At 48.5% G+C, this 21,971-nt stretch overlaps 10 protein-coding genes across 10 annotated transcripts; 7 read left to right on the top strand and 3 right to left on the bottom strand.

The window, feature by feature from the left end:
* Positions 1 to 759: 759 nt before the first annotated feature.
* cspA (putative cell surface protein) lies at positions 760 to 1,776 on the bottom strand (the record flags this gene model as incomplete). Its single annotated transcript, XM_058512879.1, has 2 exons — positions 760 to 1,364; positions 1,419 to 1,776. 2 exons carry the CDS (start codon positions 1,774 to 1,776, stop codon positions 760 to 762), a joined length of 963 nt encoding a protein of 320 aa, XP_058374208.1.
* A 1,485-nt stretch (positions 1,777 to 3,261) lies between these two features.
* N7446_004129 (DNA primase subunit PRI1) lies at positions 3,262 to 4,898 on the top strand (the record flags this gene model as incomplete). The annotated part of the gene is made up of 3 exons (XM_058512878.1): positions 3,262 to 3,452; positions 3,508 to 3,702; positions 3,767 to 4,898. The coding sequence occupies 3 exons, from the start codon at positions 3,262 to 3,264 to the stop codon at positions 4,896 to 4,898; spliced, it is 1,518 nt and encodes a 505-aa protein (XP_058374207.1).
* A 737-nt stretch (positions 4,899 to 5,635) lies between these two features.
* Positions 5,636 to 6,743, bottom strand: N7446_004128 (MAM33 family protein; the record flags this gene model as incomplete). The annotated part of the gene is made up of 4 exons (XM_058512877.1): positions 5,636 to 5,661; positions 5,722 to 6,182; positions 6,270 to 6,450; positions 6,560 to 6,743. 4 exons carry the CDS (start codon positions 6,741 to 6,743, stop codon positions 5,636 to 5,638), a joined length of 852 nt encoding a protein of 283 aa, XP_058374206.1.
* Positions 6,744 to 7,014: 271 nt separating this feature from the next.
* On the bottom strand, positions 7,015 to 7,652 carry N7446_004127 (translation machinery-associated protein 16; the record flags this gene model as incomplete). The annotated part of the gene is made up of 3 exons (XM_058512876.1): positions 7,015 to 7,297; positions 7,349 to 7,433; positions 7,484 to 7,652. The coding sequence occupies 3 exons, from the start codon at positions 7,650 to 7,652 to the stop codon at positions 7,015 to 7,017; spliced, it is 537 nt and encodes a 178-aa protein (XP_058374205.1).
* A 304-nt stretch (positions 7,653 to 7,956) lies between these two features.
* On the top strand, positions 7,957 to 10,286 carry N7446_004126 (putative exonuclease; the record flags this gene model as incomplete). The annotated part of the gene is made up of 3 exons (XM_058512875.1): positions 7,957 to 7,969; positions 8,025 to 8,172; positions 8,234 to 10,286. The coding sequence occupies 3 exons, from the start codon at positions 7,957 to 7,959 to the stop codon at positions 10,284 to 10,286; spliced, it is 2,214 nt and encodes a 737-aa protein (XP_058374204.1).
* Positions 10,287 to 11,201: 915 nt separating this feature from the next.
* Positions 11,202 to 12,179, top strand: N7446_004125 (Fig1 domain-containing protein; the record flags this gene model as incomplete). The annotated part of the gene is made up of 4 exons (XM_058512874.1): positions 11,202 to 11,232; positions 11,294 to 11,362; positions 11,424 to 11,751; positions 11,801 to 12,179. The coding sequence occupies 4 exons, from the start codon at positions 11,202 to 11,204 to the stop codon at positions 12,177 to 12,179; spliced, it is 807 nt and encodes a 268-aa protein (XP_058374203.1).
* A 1,292-nt stretch (positions 12,180 to 13,471) lies between these two features.
* N7446_004124 (bZIP transcription factor) lies at positions 13,472 to 14,510 on the top strand (the record flags this gene model as incomplete). The annotated part of the gene is made up of 2 exons (XM_058512873.1): positions 13,472 to 13,701; positions 13,762 to 14,510. Exons 1-2 carry the CDS (start codon positions 13,557 to 13,559, stop codon positions 14,508 to 14,510), a joined length of 894 nt encoding a protein of 297 aa, XP_058374202.1. The 5' UTR covers positions 13,472 to 13,556.
* Positions 14,511 to 14,790: 280 nt separating this feature from the next.
* N7446_004123 (zinc-binding alcohol dehydrogenase family protein) lies at positions 14,791 to 16,024 on the top strand (the record flags this gene model as incomplete). Its single annotated transcript, XM_058512872.1, has 3 exons — positions 14,791 to 15,120; positions 15,182 to 15,754; positions 15,812 to 16,024. The coding sequence occupies 3 exons, from the start codon at positions 14,791 to 14,793 to the stop codon at positions 16,022 to 16,024; spliced, it is 1,116 nt and encodes a 371-aa protein (XP_058374201.1).
* Positions 16,025 to 18,523: 2,499 nt separating this feature from the next.
* N7446_004122 (uncharacterized protein) lies at positions 18,524 to 18,793 on the top strand (the record flags this gene model as incomplete). Its single annotated transcript, XM_058512871.1, has 2 exons — positions 18,524 to 18,664; positions 18,719 to 18,793. 2 exons carry the CDS (start codon positions 18,524 to 18,526, stop codon positions 18,791 to 18,793), a joined length of 216 nt encoding a protein of 71 aa, XP_058374200.1.
* Positions 18,794 to 19,840: 1,047 nt separating this feature from the next.
* Positions 19,841 to 20,561, top strand: N7446_004121 (sugar O-acetyltransferase; the record flags this gene model as incomplete). Its single annotated transcript, XM_058512870.1, has 2 exons — positions 19,841 to 20,175; positions 20,240 to 20,561. The coding sequence occupies 2 exons, from the start codon at positions 19,841 to 19,843 to the stop codon at positions 20,559 to 20,561; spliced, it is 657 nt and encodes a 218-aa protein (XP_058374199.1).
* Positions 20,562 to 21,971: the final 1,410 nt, after the last annotated feature.

The following is a 21,971-nucleotide window of genomic DNA, read 5'->3' as shown; positions in this document are numbered from 1 at the left end:
TGGAGAAATTGTGGCAGGATGTTTCGTTTTGTATCGCTGGATGTATTAAGCCAGAGCACATATAAACAATGGTATTTCTCTCATACAGGCCAATGCCACAACACGACGTCATATTTAGCCCTGTTCTACAGGCAGTGTTTGGTATCAACTTAGGGGAATTGTGCCGGTTGCGGTATCGTCGTGGAATTTGCTACCAATCCGGATATCCGTTAACAGGATTCGACTTGGATCCCCGTAGGAGGTAGGAAAATCAAGGTAGAGCCATACATAGTGGTGTTTCACTACGAATAGTGCGGCAGCCAGGGTGTCGATAAAGTTTTCAACTGAACACTGAAGTTGATAGGAACTATTGATACAGAAATAAACCACTCAAGCAAATCCATTTGAATGTAAATACTTTTAAGTGTATACTAGTGTCAATGAAGAACATCAAATGAGAAAAGAATCCAGCATAAGACTCTATATATTACTATTAGCGTATTTATTATAGGTCCAACAAATTAGAAAGACAAAAATCTCGAAATGACCAAGCAACTCTTGTTTCCCACCTCCCGGCCCTGTCAAGAACAGGAGAGGAGAAGACCAAGCGGAGCATACAACAAGACAGACACAAAGTGATACTCAAGATCCCACGAGGACTCTCTGATCTGCACCACGAAGACCAGAAGAGGCCAGGAACTGAGAAGTTGGGGGTTTTGCTCAACCCCAACCAGATCACACCCGAAGGGCGGATCGGCCATCAGTAGCTACTCAACTGGTTTACAGGAGAGCCATGAGGCCGACGATACCGGCAAGGAGACCGGCAGCGGGCTGGACGTTGGAGGCAGCACCAACGAAGGTGCTGGGCGAGGCAGCGGGCTGCTCGGGCTGCTGAGGGGCGGAGGGCTGCTCGGGGGTGGGCTGGACGGCAGCGGGCTGGGTCTCAGCGGGCCTGGAGACAGCGGGCTGGGAGACAGCAGGCACGGAGGCAGCGGGCTGGGAGGCAGCAGGGACAGCGGGCCTGGAGGCAGCGGGCTGGGAGGCAGCAGGGACAGCGGGCCTGGAGGCAGCGGGCTGGGAGGCAGCAGGGACAGCGGGCCGAGTGGCAGCGGGCTGGGAAGGAGCGGGCTGGCTCTGGGCAGGCACAACGGGAATGGAGGAAGCAGGCTGAGAAGGAGCGGGCTTCACGGAAGGAATCACAACGGCGCTGGTGGTCTGGACAGGGGCGGTGGGGCCAGCAGTGGCTGGCTGAGTAGCGTTGTGGAAGGTCAAAGGCTTCTCCTCACACAGGGTGCAGACGGTGGTCCTGGTGATGGTGATGGTGCTTGTTCCAGTGACAGGGACGGTGAAAGTCTTGGAGCCCGAGGTGTGGGTAGAGGTGGTGACTGGACCTTTGTTAGCAGGTGGATTAGGAGTCAAGGCGGTTGAGAAAAGCTTACCAGGGCAGGTGGTGGTCACAATGGTGAGGGTCTTGGTGGTGCCCGGGTTCACAGGGGTGTGAGACGTGGTGTGGGTGTGCACCGGGGTGGTCGAGGTGTGAGTCGGGGTGGTGTGAGTGCGAGTCGAGGTGGTCGAGGTGGTGCACGGGGTGGTCGTCGACTCATGCTTGTCGGTGGGACGGGTCCAGGTCTCGTGAGCGGACTTGGACCAGGTCTCACCCCAGCCCTCAGCGTGGTGGGAAGCAACGACGGCAGAGGTCTCAGCAGCGGGACGGATGAAGTCCTCGCCACGAGCCTGCATGACACCGGCAAAGGCCGGGCTGGCAACAAGGGCCAGAAGAGCAACGGAGTTGATCATTTCGAGAAATTAAGGTCTTGCCTAACGAACTTGAAGATAACGAGTGAAGATGGAATGGATGAAGAGAAAGAAAGTTCGACAGGAGAGACGCGAGTTTATATGCCCTTTGCGATCAGTCATGATGGGCGTACGTGCCACGGTCGTGCCCAGGAGTAAAAAGGCAGACCTGATCCACAATGTCACCATCTAAGGCTGAATGCAGGAACAGTGACAGCTCAACAGCGGATGACCAAGGTCCGAATGCAAGGTCATTGGATGAAAATTTTCAGCAATGATACCTTGATATGGTGGACTCAGATGCAAACGTGACAATCTGCAGTATCATTTCGGTAAGTAGCGCAGAAGGTCTCCATACAGTGGCCAAATGCGGAAACTTAAAGCAAAAGAGATCGAAGATCGACAGCACCCGTTCCGGATCTGCAAGATCTGTCAAGAAAATGGTTAGCCGATTGGATGTTGCTTCATTTAGATTGCAAATTACCTCAATGTTAGCTGAAGAAGATCTGATTCGAGTATGTTGATTCAATACTTCAATACTCAACCAAAAACTGTCCGAAAGGAGAGCTTTGGCTATGAAATTATCATAGCCAAGGACACATATTCCGGACACGGAGGCCGTCAATAGTCTAGTGGCTGGGGCCTGGTGTGGCACGGACATCATATTGGGATGGGAACCACAATTGACAGGTAGAGAATCCTTTGATTGGGGTAAAGCTCCTGGAAACGCAGGTCCATTCCCGTCGAAAAGTCCCCAAGACCGTCGAGCAAGAGCAGCAGAGGGCCATTCGCGAATGAGAGCGTCGTCTGGGGTACATTGGAATGTGGGAATGGCATCCGACTGGGTGCAGAATCGTCCTATTGGCGGGTGCCACCTTGAAAGAATGTACAGAGCTTGGACATGGCCCGAGCAAGGCGATCCCGAAAAGTTCACAATGTCTCTAGATGGAAGCAGTTCATCGAGGATCACCGATTGTGGCGTCGTTGGTTGTCATCGACGACGAGATGTCGCTCTCGCTTTCGCACCAGATGTGGTCAAGTCTTCACTAGAACATGTTGATGGACCTGTCGCCGGAAACAGATAATGGGGTTCTTCCAGGAACTGAACTCAGGAGAGGTTCTGACCTGTGTCGTACCATTGCTGTACACTCGGTAACCATCGGGTTACCTGGGAAGTCTAAATGTCATCCAAGGTTCCTAGCGATGGGCGATAGGTACAGCGAGGATTTTATCCGCAAACGGTGGTAGTCAGAATCTTTTCGCGGCTCTTTCTGCTTGGCCAGTCACTTCAACGTGAAACTGCCTCGAGGCAGGCAGGAGAGACGTCCGAATGCAGCCATAGATAGGAAATTGCCCTTTTGGGTCAACACGTGACCTAGGGCATAGGGCAGACGCGTGCACGGTCTCTCACGCGTCGCGCGTCGCTCTTTCCCGTTTGGGGTGTTTAATTGGCAACTCAGTCCATCTGCAATCGCCATTTCCCCCACAATGCCTCACTCTGTATCGCCTACCGGTGCAGCGCAACCTGATGATGAGATGCCGGACGCTCCTCCGGTTGAAACCTCGACCGAAAACAGCGGTGTCAAGCTGGCGGACATGTTCGACGACGATGACGATGATGAGTTTCCTGCTTCCAGCGCTCCTGACGCGAACATGAAATCCCCAGCAGCTCAGGAGGAGTGAGTGATGTCTTGCGCAGAAACGACCTTGTAGCTGATCGACTACCCTCAACAGGCCGGCTCCTGTGCCCTCTGGTGTGGACCAGGATATCATGCTTGCTTTCTACCAACGACTGTTCCCCTTTAGATACCTTTTTCAGTGGCTAAACCACGGAATTGTACCCACTAAAGACTTCGGAAATCGCGAGTTTGCTCTCACCCTCCAAAATGACGCCTATCTCCGATACCAATCATACCCCACTGCAGACCTGTAAGGCTCAATTGCAACCCTCATGATTATCATGTTTCGTCCGAACTGACATGGATTTGATAAGGTTCCGTAAGGACATCCTGAAAATGAACCCTTCTCGTTTCGAAATCGGACCTGTCTATAGTACCAATCCCCGCGACCGCAAAACGCTACGAGGCGGCCAAATGAAGCCCGTGTCGAAGGAATTGGTTTTCGATATTGATTTGACTGATTATGACGACATACGTACTTGCTGTGTGAAGGCGAATATTTGTGCCAAGTGCTGGTCATTCGTAACAATGGCAATCAAGGTCATTGACACCGCCCTCCGGGAGGATTTTGGATTTGAACACATTCTGTGGGTATACTCAGGTCGTCGTGGTGCTCACGCCTGGGTTTGCGACCCGCGTGCACGCAATCTACCAGATGATCGACGACGGGCCATTGCTGGATATCTTGAAATCCTCCGTGGTGGCTCGCAGAGCGGCAAACGCGTGAACATCAAACGACCATTGCATCCGCATGTTGTCCGAAGTCTTGAATTGCTCAAAAATGACTTTGCTCGAACCACGCTCGGCGACCAAGACACATTCGAGAGTGCCGAGCAGGCCGAGCGTCTTCTGGCCTTGTTGCCCGATAAGACCTTGAACGATTCACTGCGGAAGAAATGGGACTCGTCACCAGGCCGTGCCAGCACCAGCAAGTGGGCTGACATTGATTCACTCGCCAAGACTGGTAAGAGCAGCACGCTAAACCCAGCCACCCTTCGAGACGCCAAGCAAGACATTGTCTTGGAATATACCTACCCACGTCTGGATGCTGAAGTCAGTAAGAAGATGATTCACTTGCTGAAGAGTCCATTCGTCATCCACCCCGGTACTGGTCGTATTTGTGTACCAATCGACCCCCGCAAGGCCGAAGACTTCGATCCTTTGTCCGTTCCAACAGTGATGAACCTGCTCGCGGAGATTGACGAATATGATGCGAAGCACCCTGCTGGTACAGCGGAAGCTGAAGTTCCTGACGAAGGCAGTGCGGTGAACGGCTCTGACATGAAGGGTAGTCGCAAGCTGCAGGACTACGAGAAGACTAGTCTCAAGCCATATATCGAATTCTTCCGTTCATTCATCGCAGGGCTTGTGAAAGAAGAGCGGGCAGGCAAGCGTGAGCGCGACGAGAGTGGACCCGGCATCAAGGCGGATCCAATGGAATTCTAGTGGATGTAGGTATGTTCATGTGCTTTTTAGCATGGTGGTATCTCCTAGGATTATGACGTTATGCTCTGTTAATTTTCTTCAATCATCGTCTTCTGGACCTTGATGGTGATTCTGTGTTCTCGACGGGAGTTGGGCGTTTCTTTTGCATGGAAGTGAATGTTTGACCACTGAATTCAGAGTATGCATTAATTACCTCCCATTTGATAGAATATATGGCGCTATTCAATCAATGGCTGTTCTCCTGTACGTCTTAGTATAGAAACAAGCTGTCTCAGTTATACTTTGAATATGGTATTTCCCGCCTTGAGTTGCCGATACTACTCTTAAATAGCGAAGCAAATTGATCAATGCTGCATACAGATGGCATGAAGACATGCAAGCTGGCCTATGACTTCTATACCATAACATATCTTCTATAGTTGGGACTGGGGGACCTGGAAAGTATCATGTCATGGCAAATATTGTCGCAAAAGACAAAGTAGTAATATTTGGCTGTACGGGATCGGGATTTACTTTGTATGAAAAGGTAGAGACTAATTCAGTCATATTCCAATCGAAGTGGTTGTATATTGAGAGATATTGGTACAAATCAAGTCGCAGAAGTAGTAGCACTAAAGCGGACCCAGGATATGGAGATCGGACAAGGCCTTCTTCGAGACAAACAGGGTTGCCTTGATCAAAAGACTTTTCCTGAAGAATAAAGGGGAGAGTCGGATAGGGTAAGGGGAAAAAATGATTTAAGCGCCAATGAAGTTCTTGACAGCTGAAAGAAAGTTAGCAAGCAGGTCTCGAAATCACGACCGACCTAGGACAGAGAACATACCATCCAACCAGCGAAGGTACTCCTTCTGCTCCTTGACGGAAATATAGTCGGGGACCATGTTGGCAAACTCGGCGTTGAGGCCACGCTCCTCGAGGTAGCGCTCCCAGAGACCCTGGAGGTCCTCATCGAGGTTCTCGAATGGAGGGCCGGCGTAGAGGCTCTGACGAGCCCAGTCCTTCTCAGCGGTCTGGGCCTGGGCGAGCTCGGCCTTGGCGAAGTGGGAAACCTCTTCGATCTGGAAGACACCGTCCTGAACGACGGTCTGGATCAAGAGGGCCCCGTTGCTGGCCTTCTCGATGGTGACGTTAACGCGGGCGGGGAAGCTAGGCTCGGGCTGCTCGAGCTCCTCAGCACCCTGGTTTTGGTTCTGGAAGTCCAGCTCATCGCTGAGGGCAGCATCGTCGAATTCATCCTGCTCGCTGATGTTCTGGATGTCGGCGACGGTGAAGCTGACGCGGATGCTAAACGATCATTTGTGTCAGCATTGTTATCGGCATCGAAAAGGCCATGATGCCGAAATGTAAATGAATCAGGTGTGGAGATCGTACGTCTCGTTGCCAAACTTCTTGGACAGAATAACCTCCTGCTCACCCTCAACGTCCTTAACGGTCCACTCGCCATTCTTGATAATAGCGTCGATGTTCTCCTGCTGCTCCTCGAACTCGGGGATGTCAGAAGACTTCTCATGCTTCAGCTCATCCTGGAGCTTGGCGAGAAGGTCGATATCGCCTGAAGAAAAATAACAATCGAAAGTTAGCCTCAGGCCATACGTCGAGTCTGCGATCAAGCAACACCGGAATCCCACGGACTCAATCCAAAGCTAAAGAATTCATCTTACCTTCAGATGCAGGGGCCTTGAAGACGGAAGCGGTTGAGAAAGCAGCGTAGGCGGGCTTGACAGCCTGCTTCAAGGGCTGGCGCAGAGCGGGCTTGACGAGTGTTGATGGGCGCAGAGCCGAAGACGCAATGGAGCGCGAAAAGGTGCGCGGGACAGAGCGGGAGATAGTGCGAAGGGACAACATTGTGAACGTGGATGAAATTATGGGATGGTGAAGGAAAATGAGAGCTTAGGAAAAGATGGAGGAGCTAACCCGATGATGTTGCCAATGCCAAGACTTCTCCGGTTCGGCTTTACGTCTACTCAAACATCTAGTTAATGCAGTTGAATTGAGGTATATTTGAATATTCGGCGGTACAGAATCTAAAAGAATCAATGTACCCATCATGCGCCAACCCAGTTCTTTTTGGAAACCAAACAATATAAAATAAAGATAAAAATCAAAGCAATCGTGATCATGACATGCGATTGGGAGGGAAGCTTGATGCCAGCTTCTCTCCGTTCTTCTTGAATCGGATGAACTTCATAGCACTGAGACCTGACCAATCTCTGTTCCAGGCCTTCAAGGTTGTCATAACATATGAATCACTGAGGTCGGGCATCCAGAGACCGGTGGTGAATTCCCTATCTTCGGCCTGCACACGCTCTTTCAAGGCCTCTTCCCGCTTGCTTGGGGGGCGTCCTTTCCGTCGCTCGGATTGAAGTTGCTCAATCTCGGGGGTATCACGGTTGATGTAACTGATAGATGTAAGCATCAAGTACAGTGTAGTAATTGCGAGCAGTACATACTTCTTGACAAATTCAGCCAGTTCTTCGTCCGAAAGGGCGTCAGACATATCTTGCACTGCCTCATAGATATGATCAATGCGATCCACTAGTCAAGTCAGTTGAGTGGCCCGTAGATAATGTGTGAATATGTCTCACTGTATGGCTGGCGGGCTCTCAGCACAGTGGCGGAATGGCGGGACAATCGATCATCTCGAGCACCGGCCTTACGGAGTCGCTGGGCATCGCGGCTGTTTTCATGAAGCGCATTGACAACACCACGCTTCTTGGAAATCTGCTTATGCACTTTCGAAAGAGTAACAGGCATGATTGTGGTTCTGGTGAGAAAATCACTCCATAATCCGCGATGATAATTTTCTTGGGATGCACCTGCAGAATTGGGCGGTGACCCGAAATCACCGCCTTCCCCACTCGCCAAAAGCGCGTCCTGCGCGTCGAGATGGGAACGAACATTCCTGTGGAGTTATTTACTCCCTCGTCTGTTTAACTCATCTTCAACTTGGGTCTGACACTATATTTGTTACATTTTGGCTGCTTGCGAAATTGGAAGCCTATGTTACCATTTATTGCCTGAATACGAGGACCCGCCTGTGCCTCGAACGGTGTCCACCATGGGTATTAAAGGTACGTTGCTAGGCATTTACCAAGGGCACATGGACAATCCTAACATGGAGACTAGGACTTCACGGGCTTCTCAAGTCCATTCAGAAGCCATGTCACATCAAGAAATTTAGTGGGCAAACCATTGGAGTTGATGCATATGGATGGCTGCACCGTGGTACCGTTGCTTGTTCCGTGGATCTAGTCCTGGACAATCCCACTAGGAAGTATGGCTTTTTGACTGCTCCACAAAACACACCGTTGATCAAGATGCTCATTTTATGACAGGCACCTCGATTTCGTCCTCAACCGAGTCCGCATGCTTCTCTTTTTCGGAGTAAAGCCCTATCTCGTCTTCGACGGCGACAATTTGCCCAGCAAGTCAGGCACGGAGCAGGATCGGCACCGGCGGCGTCAGGAAAGCAAGGCTCTAGGACTCGAACTGCAACGGAAAGGGAGGATGCCGGAGGCATACCAAGAATTTCAAAAGGCTGTTGACGTGACGCCCTACATGGCCCGCCAACTGATTGAGGAACTGAAGCAAATGAACGTGGAATATGTGGTGGCACCATACGAGGCAGATGCGCAGTTGGTGTATCTCGAGCAGCAGGGCGTTATCCATGGGATCATATCAGAGGACTCCGATTTGCTTGTCTTTGGAGCCAAGCGGTTGCTTTCCAAACTGGACCAGCATGGAGAATGCATTGAGATAAACCGGGCTGACTTCACTGCTTGTCGTGAGGTTAGCCTGGTTGGCTGGAGTGATGCGGATTTCAGACGCATGTGCATTTTGAGTGGTTGTGATTACTTGGCAAATATTCCGAAGATGGGACTGAAGACTGCATACCGAGTCATTCGCAAGCACAAGACTGTTGAAAAAGCTCTACGCATGCTCCAGTTCGAGGGCCAATTCCGAGTCCCGGCCGACTACCAGGCCAACTTCAATCAGGCCGAGCTAACTTTCCTTTACCAGCGGGTCTTCTGTCACAAGGCTGAAAAGCTGGTTACTTTGTCACCGCCGGAAGAGGGTATTAATTTGGATGAGCTGCCATACATTGGTGGAGATATGGAACCCGAAATTGCTATTGGTGTCTCTCGGGGTGACTTGGATCCGACTACCAAGGAGCGCATTTGCATAAAGCCACTGTCTACCAATAAAGGGTCTCTTGGCATCAATCGTCGCCAGACATTGGGGACTTCCTCCGAATTGAAGCCGAGAAAGCCTATCAATTCGTTCTTTACCCCGAAGCGGACCCCTTTGGCCGAACTGGATCCCAACAGCTTGACACCGTCGCCCAGCCAGCAGCGACTGTTGGACCGCAATTTTAACCATTCCTGGCAGGCGAACCCGGCGCCCCTCCGTTCAAACTCTGTTAGGTCCACCCCTCTCCGGGCATTCTCCGATCAAGGTCTTAGCCCTATGATCCGGAGTGTCGAGCGGTCCTCTTTCCTCGCGCAAAGCGCAAGCTCGTCGACTTTGCAACCGACCAAGAGACAAAGACTGTGCTCCGAGACTGAAGGAGACTCTTTGCCCGCATGCCCCACCGCGCGCAGCCGGTTCTTTGCCCCCAGCAATGAACAAACTAGCCCCAGTGGACAAAAGCTCTTTAGATCTAAAAAGCCACGGAAATCCGTGATGGATGTCTTCTCTGACGATGTCGCAGAAGATATCATGTCCAGCATTCCAGACCCGAGTGCCACTCCTGGGCTGGGTGACTCAAAACCTGAGAGCAATACCGAAACCCCTACCAAGCAGAGTGAAGCCAAAATACCTACTTCCCAATCTACAGACAGTGGGGCATCGACAAGCACAGATATGGAGAAACCCCACAATTCACCTGGAGATGACCCCACCAACTCTCCAATTTTCAATGAGGCTCTTGAGTATCACGTTGACCGACAGAACTCGACTCTTCTGTCTAAGTTCACATTTCAGTCTGGACCAACGCTGGAGGCTGCCACACCTCGCTCCCCCATGACGAAGATCCCCGTGATCCAGTCTCACCGGCCCCCACCACCGTCGACGCCTAAGACAGGCAGCATTTCACGCGGAAATACGGCTCAACGGCGCCTGACGCCTCTCCAGCGCATGGGACACGCTGCTCTTGCTCGTTCTAAATCTATCAACCTCCCTACCAAACTTCGGGATGCTGCCGCTGCGGGGTCTTGGGCCGAACAATCTTCCCCAGTCTCGAAAGAGTCCTCTTTTACTGGAACCATTGGTACCCAAGGCAGCGAGGATCAGATCGTCCCTGACAGCGAGGATGATGAGGAAGAGTCCAGCATTGGGCTCTCCGCCACTCCTTTGGATCTCAAGCGCTTTTCTTTTACAGCAAATTAGGCATAGCATCTACACTATTGGGTTAGGGAGCATTGGGATAACATGTTGGGAGCCGGAGTGCATTGGGCCACTGGTCTTTTTTTCGGTTCTATTTGGCGCAACTGTGTTGATATTGTTAGGTATATTGTTACAGCATTGGATAGTGCTTTGAAATATCAGCATATTGGAAGTTTGACATAAGAGTAATCAGATTGTAAGCCCAACATTGAATATCTACGAGGTTGGGTGAATCGCGTGGCGCCTTCAGGTGGGCCCAACTTTATCGGGATCTGCGCTAGTCAAGATCGGGCCTAGCACAGACCCTCTAGCCCGTGTCTGAGGGCAGAACTACCGAGAGAGGAAGGCGGTCGTCCTAGGTTGCTAGGGAAGCGGGTGAGTAAACAAAGGTGGTTGGCCCAGCCTCCCATATTCCTATACACTTGCCTCATCCCCAGCCTCCAGATTCTTGAGAGACTCTCAGTGTGACGTGGAATTTTGTGCCAGCTACGGTCCCTTCTTTCCTATTCCTTCCATTCCTTCTACACATTCCTCTCTTTCATACACTTTTCACCTGTTCCGTTGTATACCGTACAGGCGTCTAGACAGATCTCTGACCTATCTCAAAAATCCACAGGTGTGAACCGGATACCACAGAGAATCAACACGTTTGAGCATTCTCCTGTGTGTTCTAACCTTGAACACAACCTGAACGATCCGATATCTATTCTATTCTCTGCATTCTTCCTCCACATTCCAACAATCTTGATAACCGAAGGAATTGTCATCGACGCCAATCACACAACTCAACAAGTGGTCTATTAGGCGAAAGGTTGAGTTCTGAAATCGCATTCGGTTCCAGACACTCCTTCTCGGGGATCCGAGAAGTGAGTCAAGACAAGTGAACGGTCAACCTGGTGTTGATAATCGTTGGGCACAATGGCAACCCCCTTCGCTCAAAAATGGGCCCGTAAGTGACAATCTTTTGTTTATTTTAAAGCACGAAGACATTATAGCTAAATATGACACAGGCTTCATTCCTATGATCGGGTACCACCACGTTCTCATGATCATTATCGCAGTCGCAATCATCCTATTATGTGAGTGTTCCTGCCAAAATTCTTTGCTATGCTTCTTTGGAATATCACTAACACCCTCTAGCACTGTTGTTGGCTGGATGCTCTTCATCATCTCCACAGATCCCCAACATCTTCCTAATCTCACTATACTATGAAAAGTACAATCCTATCAGAGATCTCGCACAAGTGCAGCCAGATGTTGCAACCGCCATCTCGAACATTGTTGGCGGCGCAGAATTGGAAGTTCGAGTTGGATACTTTGGTATCTGTGTCCAGCCCGATGGAGGCTCATTCATCTGCAATGCCAATGCGACAGCCCTGGCCGAGATTGTCACTGTGGACCAAGACCCACTCAACTTGATCTGGGTTGCATCAACATTCAAGGATGCTGTTGTGTTCCCATACCTCCTGTGAGTCGATCAAAATACGAATTATTGCCATTTGCTAATCATCACACAGCATTGTCGCGGTCATTCTTGCATTCTTCTGCTTCATCCTTCTCGCTACCTTTCCCGGCTGGCACGAGGAGGTCGATGACTCTGGATCGGAGCGTGAGGTCAAGCCTTTCCCTTCGCGACCTGTGTCTCAGGCTGCGCTCGCACTGATCTTTGTCTCCTCTGTGTTTGTTCTCGTGTCTGTATTATGGCAGCATACAGCGTCTGTCGCAGCAAGCACCATCGCCCAAGATATGGGGAACGGCAGTGTCAAGAGTGGCGTCGGATCTTCTGCCATGGTGTTAGGTTGGTTCGGCTTTGTCTTACTAGTAATAGTGACAGTTGGCCTCCTGGTCATGATATTGAGCATCAGCCTGATTCGGAAACTGACCGACGATGAATGATCGGTTGATCGACCCGAATTGTCAAGCAACACGACTTCCTTTTTGTTTTTGCTTTTACTCCTACTTCTTCTTCACCTGCGACATACCCACCTTATAGCGGGACGACACAAATGGGAAATGAATAATACCTATGAGCTCACGACAAAGCTCACAATTCACGGAATGGATGGAAACGGGACACGATACTTGGGACATTTGGATTTCCAATGGGAAATATGGGATTTGGACAACTTTGAATTTTCACGAACATATTTGAGGATCTAAATCCTCACGCAATTTCTCTGCCTATGATTTGACACGAGACAAACTGTCAATCTTGAGAGTCATCACCCTGGCTTTTCTGCCGAACTATCGGAATACGCTGTTTTTCTGACATAGAATACAATGCCATTGAGTTACGCTTTTGTACAGTTTTCTTTCTCTGCTGGTGTTTGATCCAATTTTGTTGTGTGGAATTTTATTTTCATGTTAAGCACTCGGCGTTCAATTTACCTGATGTATAAAACAGCTTTTGGTCTTTACTCTTATGCTGCCTTTTTCTTGTTCCAGTCTTGCAAACATTAGTTAGTTCTTTGACAAAATGTCAGAATCCTAAATCAAATCTTCAATGTCGAAATTTTCCAAGAAGTTTCATCGTAATACCGCTAGGCACCTTTGCCTACCCTCTACCTAATAGTGGTTAAGAGAGGGAGGCAACTCGTTCCCATTCAGACTTGTTGCGCAAATTGATAGTCCCTGTTGAAGTATTATGACAGTATCTCTAAACACTGCCCCCTAAGCATTCGGCTAGAGAACTTCAACCCTCAAGTCTCGATCCTCGTCAATTTCCTTCCTGTCCAACTTGTGTTGGATGGGAGCACAGGGGACTTCTACTCCAGATGCTTTTGCTCCTCTCCACATGTAATCATACAGCCCAAGGAGATGAAAATATTATCGGTGCCCTGCATTCCAGCGGGGCTTTGGATGCGCTTTTTTGTCAATTTATAAGAACGACTTGGTTGTCTCTACTTCCCTGCTTGGGGACTTGCACGTTGACAGTGACGTCCAACTGAGATTGAACAGGTTATGAAGCGGCAACGGTACTGGTTCTCCTGCTACAGGCGTTCGGACATACGGACGGAATTTACGGACATTAGACTCTGATACTCCACGGTTAGGATTGTCCCATTGGCTTAAATAAGTAGAGTGGGGTGTAAGCAACTTAAAATGTGGGGCAAATCGCCTCACCTTAAGCTTCGGACCGCTAAATTACTGACCAATGCTGCTTGATCCGTCAGCACCTTGCACTTCAGCGCTATACACGTCTTGTCAATCTTCGAATCGTCAACGCGCACATTGTGAATTCTGAGATATCACACGGCCGACCTAACGCTCTTCATGTCTCGGATACCACTTGCGCCACCCAAGTCACAGCGGAGACTACCGCAATCAGAAGCCCTTTCACCAATTGACGATTGGTCCGGCGTCTCCAATTCAGCTACACGGCGGAGACTGCAAAACCGCCTGAATCAGAGAGCATACCGTATGTCATAAATCTTTTTATCGTGGGTACGCACCTTTCCACTAATGCTCTGGAACACAGGTTTGCGCCAGGAGGCAAAAGAAAAAGCTGAAAGATTACATGAAAGTAAAATCAATGGGAGCAATGGGATCAGGGATATCGACACTAGCCCGGGTCATGCTGAAACATCTGCACACCTCGCCGTCATCGCATGCAGCTTATCTGTAGAGCAACATACCCAATGCACATTCGCACCTCCAACTGTACATGAGCTTATGCATGAGTTTGAAGGGATGGCCATGAAGAATTTCACAGAAAGCTCACCGAAAACAGATCAGCTTATCAATCTAAGCAGAATGAATATCCTGCGTGCAGCCTATGATAATGTCCTTGCTCTAGGCATGAGTGCAGAGTGGATGTGCCGCGATGATGCAGTTTCGATCCTCAGTCTCGCAGGTCCGGCTTTGTCCCATCATGCTATTCCTCTCAGTCTACGAGCAACATCTCTGCAACAGCAAGTCCCGCATCATCCATGGCTTGATGCTTTCCCTTTCCCGCGAATGAGGGACAACCTAATTCTGGCTGGGGATTCTCTTGATGATGATGAGTTGTGTCATGACCTTACTGCTTTCTGGGATACTCGTCGTAGTGACGCGACGTTGCTTGTTTGGGGGACACCTTGGGATCCTCGAAATTGGGAGGTCACAGAGGGATTTGCTAAGAAGTGGGGATGGGTTTTGCGAGGATCGCCTGAAATTCTTGTTTCAACTAATAGGTGGAGAGTGAAGAGGGGTGAGAGAGTACTTCACTGGCGTCAAATTCTATGTTAGTAATAGGAACAGGTTGATGGTTTATTTCGAGGCTGTTCTGGCCACCTCAGTTATCAAAATCGGTAACCGACCCACTTGTATAGAAATTATATGAGTTTAAGTAATAGTAGCAGGTAGAAAGCAATTTCCAGGGTTGCATCTCGATTAGTAAATGTAAGCGTATTGTTCATCGACCCACAGTAGTAAGTTCTTCTTCGTACCGGCAATATATAAAGCACAACTAGTTGACCCTGGTTTTTAAACATCACTTTAAAAGTATCAGAATTCCGTTTAGTTAACAATGTCTACTCATCACGCAATCATCGCTACCGGCATCAAAGAGCCATTGACGCTCCAGCAAGTTTCTACTGCTACCCCAAAGCAGCATGACATTCAAGTTCGAGCAGAATGGATACCATCTGCACCACTGGATGTTTTCCAGGTTGATGCCGGCTTGATGGCTCAGTTTCCTTTACGTCTCGGTGACAGTGTTGCCGGAACTGTAGTCGCAGTCGGTTCCAGCGTCCACCGCCTCAAGGTCGGCGACCGAGTATTTGGATTCGTCTTCCACACCCAAGAGGAAAAGGGTCAACAGATTTATGTGACTGCACCCGAACATCTCTTTGGAAAGGTTGGTTGCACATTCCATGCATATATATCTCTAGTTTTCAGAAGACTAAATTGTTGGACAGATTCCAGACGAAGTCTCCCTTGCCGCTGCAGTTACCATTCCCACGAATTTTGTGACCGCTTTCCATGCTCTGTCAGAAAAGTTTGAGATTCAGCTGCCATGGCCCTGCCCTCAAGGCTTTGTGTCTCACAACCACGAAATTCCGATCCTGATCTGGGGTGGTGGTAGCTCAGTTGGTCAGTTTGCGGTCCAGATTCTGAAGTACTGGGGATACAAGAATGTCATCGTCACTGCATCCCCCAAGCATGAAGGGAAGCTCAAAAGATATGGTGCAGCCCATGTCATTGATTATCGCAGCCCTGATGTTGTGGATTCTATCGTGGATCTTTTGAACGCAAACAAACCTTCCAAGGCTATTCGTGTTTTTGATTGCGTTGACTCTAAGTTCGGCTCCTTGCTTCCTATCTCACAGATTGCGAACCAAGCAGGCTCCAAGGTTGCAGCTGTTCTACCAGTTGTAATCAATGGTCCGTCTGATGAGAACGGACTGCAGCTATCTGCTGATGTCTCTAAGGAGGCAGATTGGGTACCAGGTGTTGAAGTCCATAGCATTGTCAGCTACACCTATGAAGCGGTAAGTAATGTTCTTTTCGTGCACAATATTTCAAATTATTTATTAAAGTCTCTCCAGAATGCCTTTCTGAAGGACAATCTCATGCCGGATATTTTGCCAACTCTCCTTTCTCAAGGGGCAATTGAACCAAACAAACAACGAGTCATTGAAGGTAACACCTTATTAGAGCGAGCTAGCACTGCTCTGGATATTATGAGAAGTGGCACCGTCAGTGGGGAAAGACTCGTCTGGAAGGTGTGGACTGCTGAAGAGTTCCCGGAGTACCAGTAAATAGATACCGAATTTTGTTGGCGATCTCCTGCCTCACATCTTTCGAGAATCTTTCCCTTTTTCCGAAATCTCATAGTGCAAACAATTGAAGTTTACTTTGCTTTTGCTTCAAGATTTACACATCAGAACTTAAGCGACTTTAAAAGGGTTTTAGTAGCTCTAATTTGGGGTAGATATGATGCATTACTTTTCTTGATCTGAAAGGATCTTGTAAATCGACAGGCGAGGATCGTTGATATTCCCAACTAAGTATATTGCTTCCTCAAATGATCACCTTTTTCGCGTCGTGGTATACAGGGGAGATCTGAGTGTCATATCCATCAACACCCTTGACGCCTAGGAATAGTGAGGGTTGTAAGACAGCGCTTCATAGATCCAAAAATTTAGTGAAGGGCCTTGACCAACGTCCCTTGGTCCATTACGACGGTCTATAAAAGCCGCCGGGCTCTCCAAGAAGCACCACTCTAATTTCTCAAAGCTCTACTCATTATACACTTCGCACCCCGCCTACCTCCTCGTGGAAACTCAACTTCGTGGTATAGAGCAGCCTATAGAATACTATCTTTCAGGCATGTCTGGCGGGATGCATATGGGGGCTAAATCGGTATAATCGACTCAGCTAGACCACAGGATCATATGTTGCACTCGTATGTGCAGTCTCAGAAGCAAGTGGAATTACGATACTCCATGAAAGGAAGAGGATAGCAAGGACCGAAGGAGTTAGGCGGAGTGCACAAGAGAGGGCGGTTAGGCAATTTATATTAGCAAAATGTAGCACGACTATCCGTGAGCAAGGTATTACTAGAGTTAAGCGCCAATAGACAATGTACGTAGAAATATAACTTGCGCTAAATAAGGGTACTTTCTTAACGGGGCTGCACAAAGAATCCTTACCCACCATGCCTACTAATAACAAGTGATTATCTAGCATATAAATAAGTGATAATCATAGCCACCACGTCATCTGTTCCATGGGCGTATGCGGATCCGTAAGGTTGGGGCATCCGTAGAAAATGCAAAATCAATGTGCGAGAAAGTGCATAACGTATTTCCCGGTCGAACTGCGCACCCGGATGAGCTGCGCACCCTAAAACACCATATTAAATGGATAAATTACACCTCAATATCTTAACATAGGCTATTATAATGTCTTTCCATGATTCCAAACTCTTTATAGCATATCTAGCACGACTCTAGAGCCCTACCAAATTTTAGGGGCATGATTGCTATCTAATATATATTTCTAGCTTAAATCCTTGAATTACAATGTAATTTATGAAACAGAGCAAAATGATTATTGAATCGACCTTGAACTTTCATATAGAGCTTATTGTATACTAAATACTCAATATACTAGATAACAGACAGAGGGAACTTGCTCTGGTGGAGATATCTGATTTGAAAATATCGCATTTAATATGGTATTTTGGGGTGCGCAGCTCAGCCGGGTGCGCAGTTCGACCGGGAAATACGTTAGGGGTCGACAAAGCCCACCAGCAGAACATTACAGCCCCTTCTTTGTGTCCCAGTTTATCAGGTTCCTCGGGAGACTACACTCCTGTCTCAAGGAATGCAAGGGCTTAAGTAGGATTAAATCGGGTATGGGTGTCGAATGGATCGGTAACATGTGATGCTCCAAAGCTCAATATTTTGCTAAAGTACAGTGGCCGTTCATTGGATGAAGGGCTGAAAGTAAGATGAAGAGGATGCTGCGCTAATCAGTGATGGGGAAGATGGGTTGGGTTTGCTAAACGACAACCTACCCACGGGTCTTCTGACTAGGACCCAACCCAACCCCCGGGCCTGGGGTAGGGTTCCTGGGTGGGTTCTGGCGAGGGCTAATCGGAATAGCTTGACCTTCGGCTGGACCGTAACTTGAAGCTTGGGGCTCTGATCAATTACAATAATTCGTCCGGCTCGGTCATTGATTATGTTATTCGAGATTGTGATCAAGTAGAGAGGCAGAGATTGTCTCGATCTCAGATCACATGACTCGTTCTTTGCAAATCGAACCAGTCTCTTCAATTGAGATATTTTACGCGGGGCTTCAAATGAGGTCATTATCACGACTGGACTAAGCGGGCGTCTCTTTCCACGCTTCCTTGGCTTTAACAAAGCCAACGACCAACCAAGCTGCCTATATCATCCGTATTCGTACACTAACGATGAATTCCGGACCCAAACCACGAGGTAAATAGGTCCCGTTGGTGCTGGATTGTGGAAACAAACTCGCCTGTGTCACCACGAGATGTTGGGAGAGCGGTTATTCTTGTAGAAGAACCAAGTCGTCCATCTAGCAGCCATACCACATAAAGGGTAGTAGCATAACCAGGGTTTGGACCGCAGTTGTGGTGATGAATCTGTACATAGAGAAGTCTGTTTTTCCTTTCGTCTGCCTCTGTCAATCTTCGTTCTCCAGCAGGAATTATCTACAGTCTCACAACCTCTTCCACCGAGTTACAACCAGTCACACCCAATAATACCACAATCTCCAGCAACATGTTTGAAAGCCTGTTCAGCATTCTCAAGGCCTCCAACCAAGGGGCAACAGCGCAACAGCACCATGTCAATGGCATGATCACGCAGAAATTTTCCAGCCCAGGTTCCCCTGTGACAAACGGAGTCGTCGATCAGCAGCCCGTAAGCTCCACAACACCCATTCTCTTACTTGAGGTACTTACTAAACTTGCCTAGATTCCCCCCGACCAGATGCAACAGGTGCAACTACGTGGTGGTGGTGATGGAGCAGACGTCTGCTGCGGGGTGTAAGTGAACATTTGTTACAAACTCTCTTTGAGCCACTTTTGCTAATTAAACACCGTAGTTGCACCGGGCTTTTCTGTATCGAGTGCTGCACATGCTGCCCCTGTTGTCCATGAAATGGTCTATCAGTAATCCGACGCCTTCTTATTCTTTTTAAGCCGATACATATGTATGCTCGACTACAGAAGCATGGCTGGGTTGAGGCCTGTGAAACCTCAGTTCTTGGCAATGAACTGCCATATTCCCACTTCAATAGTTGTTAATATCATAAATCAACTCCCGTAAACTTGATCTGGTTGGTCCTGTTAATACAGGCTGATACCGTATAATGGTGACACTACCTGTCGATCGAGTGAACCTTGTTACGACCGTTCGGAATTTCAATGTATCGTGTTCGTATCTGGCTTACCGCGGGGCCTTCCGAGGTTACTCCGATATACTTATGAACCGAGAATTCTGAACGAATACCTTACTTCTTAGCTGAGTCTGGACCTCGACTTCAACTTGTTAATCCCCGTGTGATACCTGGTCCGGTTGCCTTCAGCAATGGTTTGCAATAGTCAACACCCGGAGTTGACGAATAAACTAGGAAAAGTATGATTTCTCCACTCCTCCTATTGCACCATTTAGGTTGTCTGCACTGTGTCAATGGATAGGAGCCACTGGCTGCGCACAGTGGATCCCACTGACGTGCATTCTACTGCGTACTATCATAACCCACCCCGAATACTAGGCACCCATCTCCCGATTGAGCAGGAAGCATGTATAAATATGTTGTAGAAGACCTAAGCAAGTTTGAATTCCAAATAGGGTCGGGCAACTTCCAGATCTGATCTCAGCCATCCTTGAAGCATCCTTCAACTCCGTGCACTTATATACACTGTCTTCCGTGGAGCTAAGGTGAAATTTGAAAGTGTCAAAAGTCAACACGTCAACTATCTCTGAAGATGAGTCCACGAGAAGAAAGGTCATTGTCATTGATTGAACAGGCAAAGGGTCTCAAGAACACTCCTTGGTGTGACCAATATGAGCGAATGATATCTGGAATGCTGTATGTGTTCCCATATCAATTGGTGTTTGAACAAGCGATGGGCAGATTCGCATATTCCATGCGTCTTAATGCTTCTTTCTGATATGGGTATGTTTAGGTACAACCCCTTTATCCACGAGCTGACGGAAGCTCGCTTTCGTGCCCGAAGACTTCTATCAAAGTACAATAGCACCCCCATACCAGATGAAACGGCCCCAGATGAACTTAGAGCCGACCGAGAGGCCATCCTAGACCAACTTCTTGGTTCTGTTGGATCCAATATCCACCTTGAGCCACCGATCTTTGTCGATTACGGTTGCAATATAAGTGTCGGGAATAACTTCTATGCAAATTTCCAGTAAGCCCACTGCGGAAGTAACACGACCTATAGTCCAGATATACTGACTCGGCTGGGTCTGAAGCACCACAATGCTCGACTGCTCCCTCATCATCATAGGCGATAGGGTTTCTTTCGGGCCGAATGTGAGTATCCTCGGCGCCACACACGAAACGAGCGTTCAATCGCGTCGGGACGGACTGGAATTTGCTCGTGAGGTCTTGATTGCCAATGATTGCTGGATCGGGGGTGGAGTCACTATACTGGCAGGCATAACAATTGGAGAAGGGTGCACAATTGGAGCCGGTGCAATCGTCACGAAGAATATCCCCCCATTCAGTGTCGCCGTAGGGATCCCCGCGCGGGTTGTGAAGATAGTGGAGCCTGCTGCAGCGATTTCCACCTAGACAGGGTTTTCGAGTCCCCGTCCTCATCTAGGAGCTATGCAGGGTCTTGATAAATGAGACTAGTATGCCATGACCTTGCTGCTTATTTGTCAAGTGGCAGGGACGCTGAAGATATAACTGAATTAGCAAATGTGGTAAAATAATAAGCATGCCTATGGCACCACTCATCCAGCTCGGCTGCTTAAACAAGTCATTAAAGCACATCATTCGGGATTACTCCAACAGTACTAAACAAGATGTTGACTTACGTTCCATATAAACATAGCGTGATGACAGGATTTACGTTCATGGCCGGAAGATCCAGTAAATTTTCAGTTCGTAGCAGCCAAGGGATCGGAAAAAGGTACTTGTTCACATCGCTGGTAAAAGGCAGGCATTGTTACATGAATATTTCCGCTCCTCATCAGAATAGGTGCAAGGGATTGGACTATCAAGCATTTCACGATCGATTGGATTCCTGATCCCATTAGTTAGCATATCAAACCCTCGGAGAGAGGTGAGGCCAAAGGATCGCACACCCAGATGTACCTAGTTCCCGTCCCCAAGATGCAGGCCGCGTTTCTAGCCCTAATCGCTATTGTCCCTTCACTTCGTCCATGGGCCTTCTACGCTGACAAGTAGATCCTTAATACTATGCATTAATTGTCACACATTGAGACGGCGCCTGCTTTCGTTCAGAATCACCTCCGGAAGGAAAATTGCGGTGACTCGTCAAGTCTGGATTTCTCTGTCTAATAGGACAAATAGATGGATAGATCACTCGGATATGCGTTCTATACCAAACACCATTCCTTCCCCGTGGGAAGTCTACAGTCTTGGGGCTTTTATTTTTGAGCGAGCAGTGAATGGTCCTAAAACACTCCTTCTTTTTCAAGCAGGGATCTAAATACCTAACTCGGATCTAGATATGCCAGTGTAATTGAACAATGGACGGGGCAGCGATCCAGAGGCACGGACCTAGTTTAGTACCTGACACTAGCGGGTGATAAATAAACTCTGTACAGTCCCATCATCGTAACTCACGGAAAGGGTTAAGATTCAAGTACAATACGAAAGGGCGACTACAACTCTACCACAGAAAAACAAATATATTCGATGGATTTAGTGAAAGTTTTCTTGCTGTCGTCCGAGTCATACTAATCGCTGTTCGGGACCGCCAGGCTGAAAAGCGGATCCATCGTAATCGTACACTAACGGTGTCGAAAGTTTGTTTCAGTTTGCGAAATTCCACCAGCGCCGCCGACTTTTAAGGACTATATTAACTCCGCATTCATGGCCATACTGAGACGTGTAGATAGGTTCACTGGGGTTCCTTGTCGTATTCGTTCTCTAGCGGCTTTTCTGATTGGCATTTCGTCATAATCCCATCCTAACGTGTCGGTGGTTATTCGAGCGGAGCCATGTAATGTC

Source organism: Penicillium canescens (genome assembly GCF_028828765.1).
Source record: "Penicillium canescens strain IBT 15451 chromosome Unknown utg000003l_segment0_segment0, whole genome shotgun sequence".
Lineage (NCBI taxonomy): Eukaryota > Fungi > Ascomycota > Eurotiomycetes > Eurotiales > Aspergillaceae > Penicillium > Penicillium canescens.
This window is presented reverse-complemented; position numbering and strand designations above follow the sequence as displayed.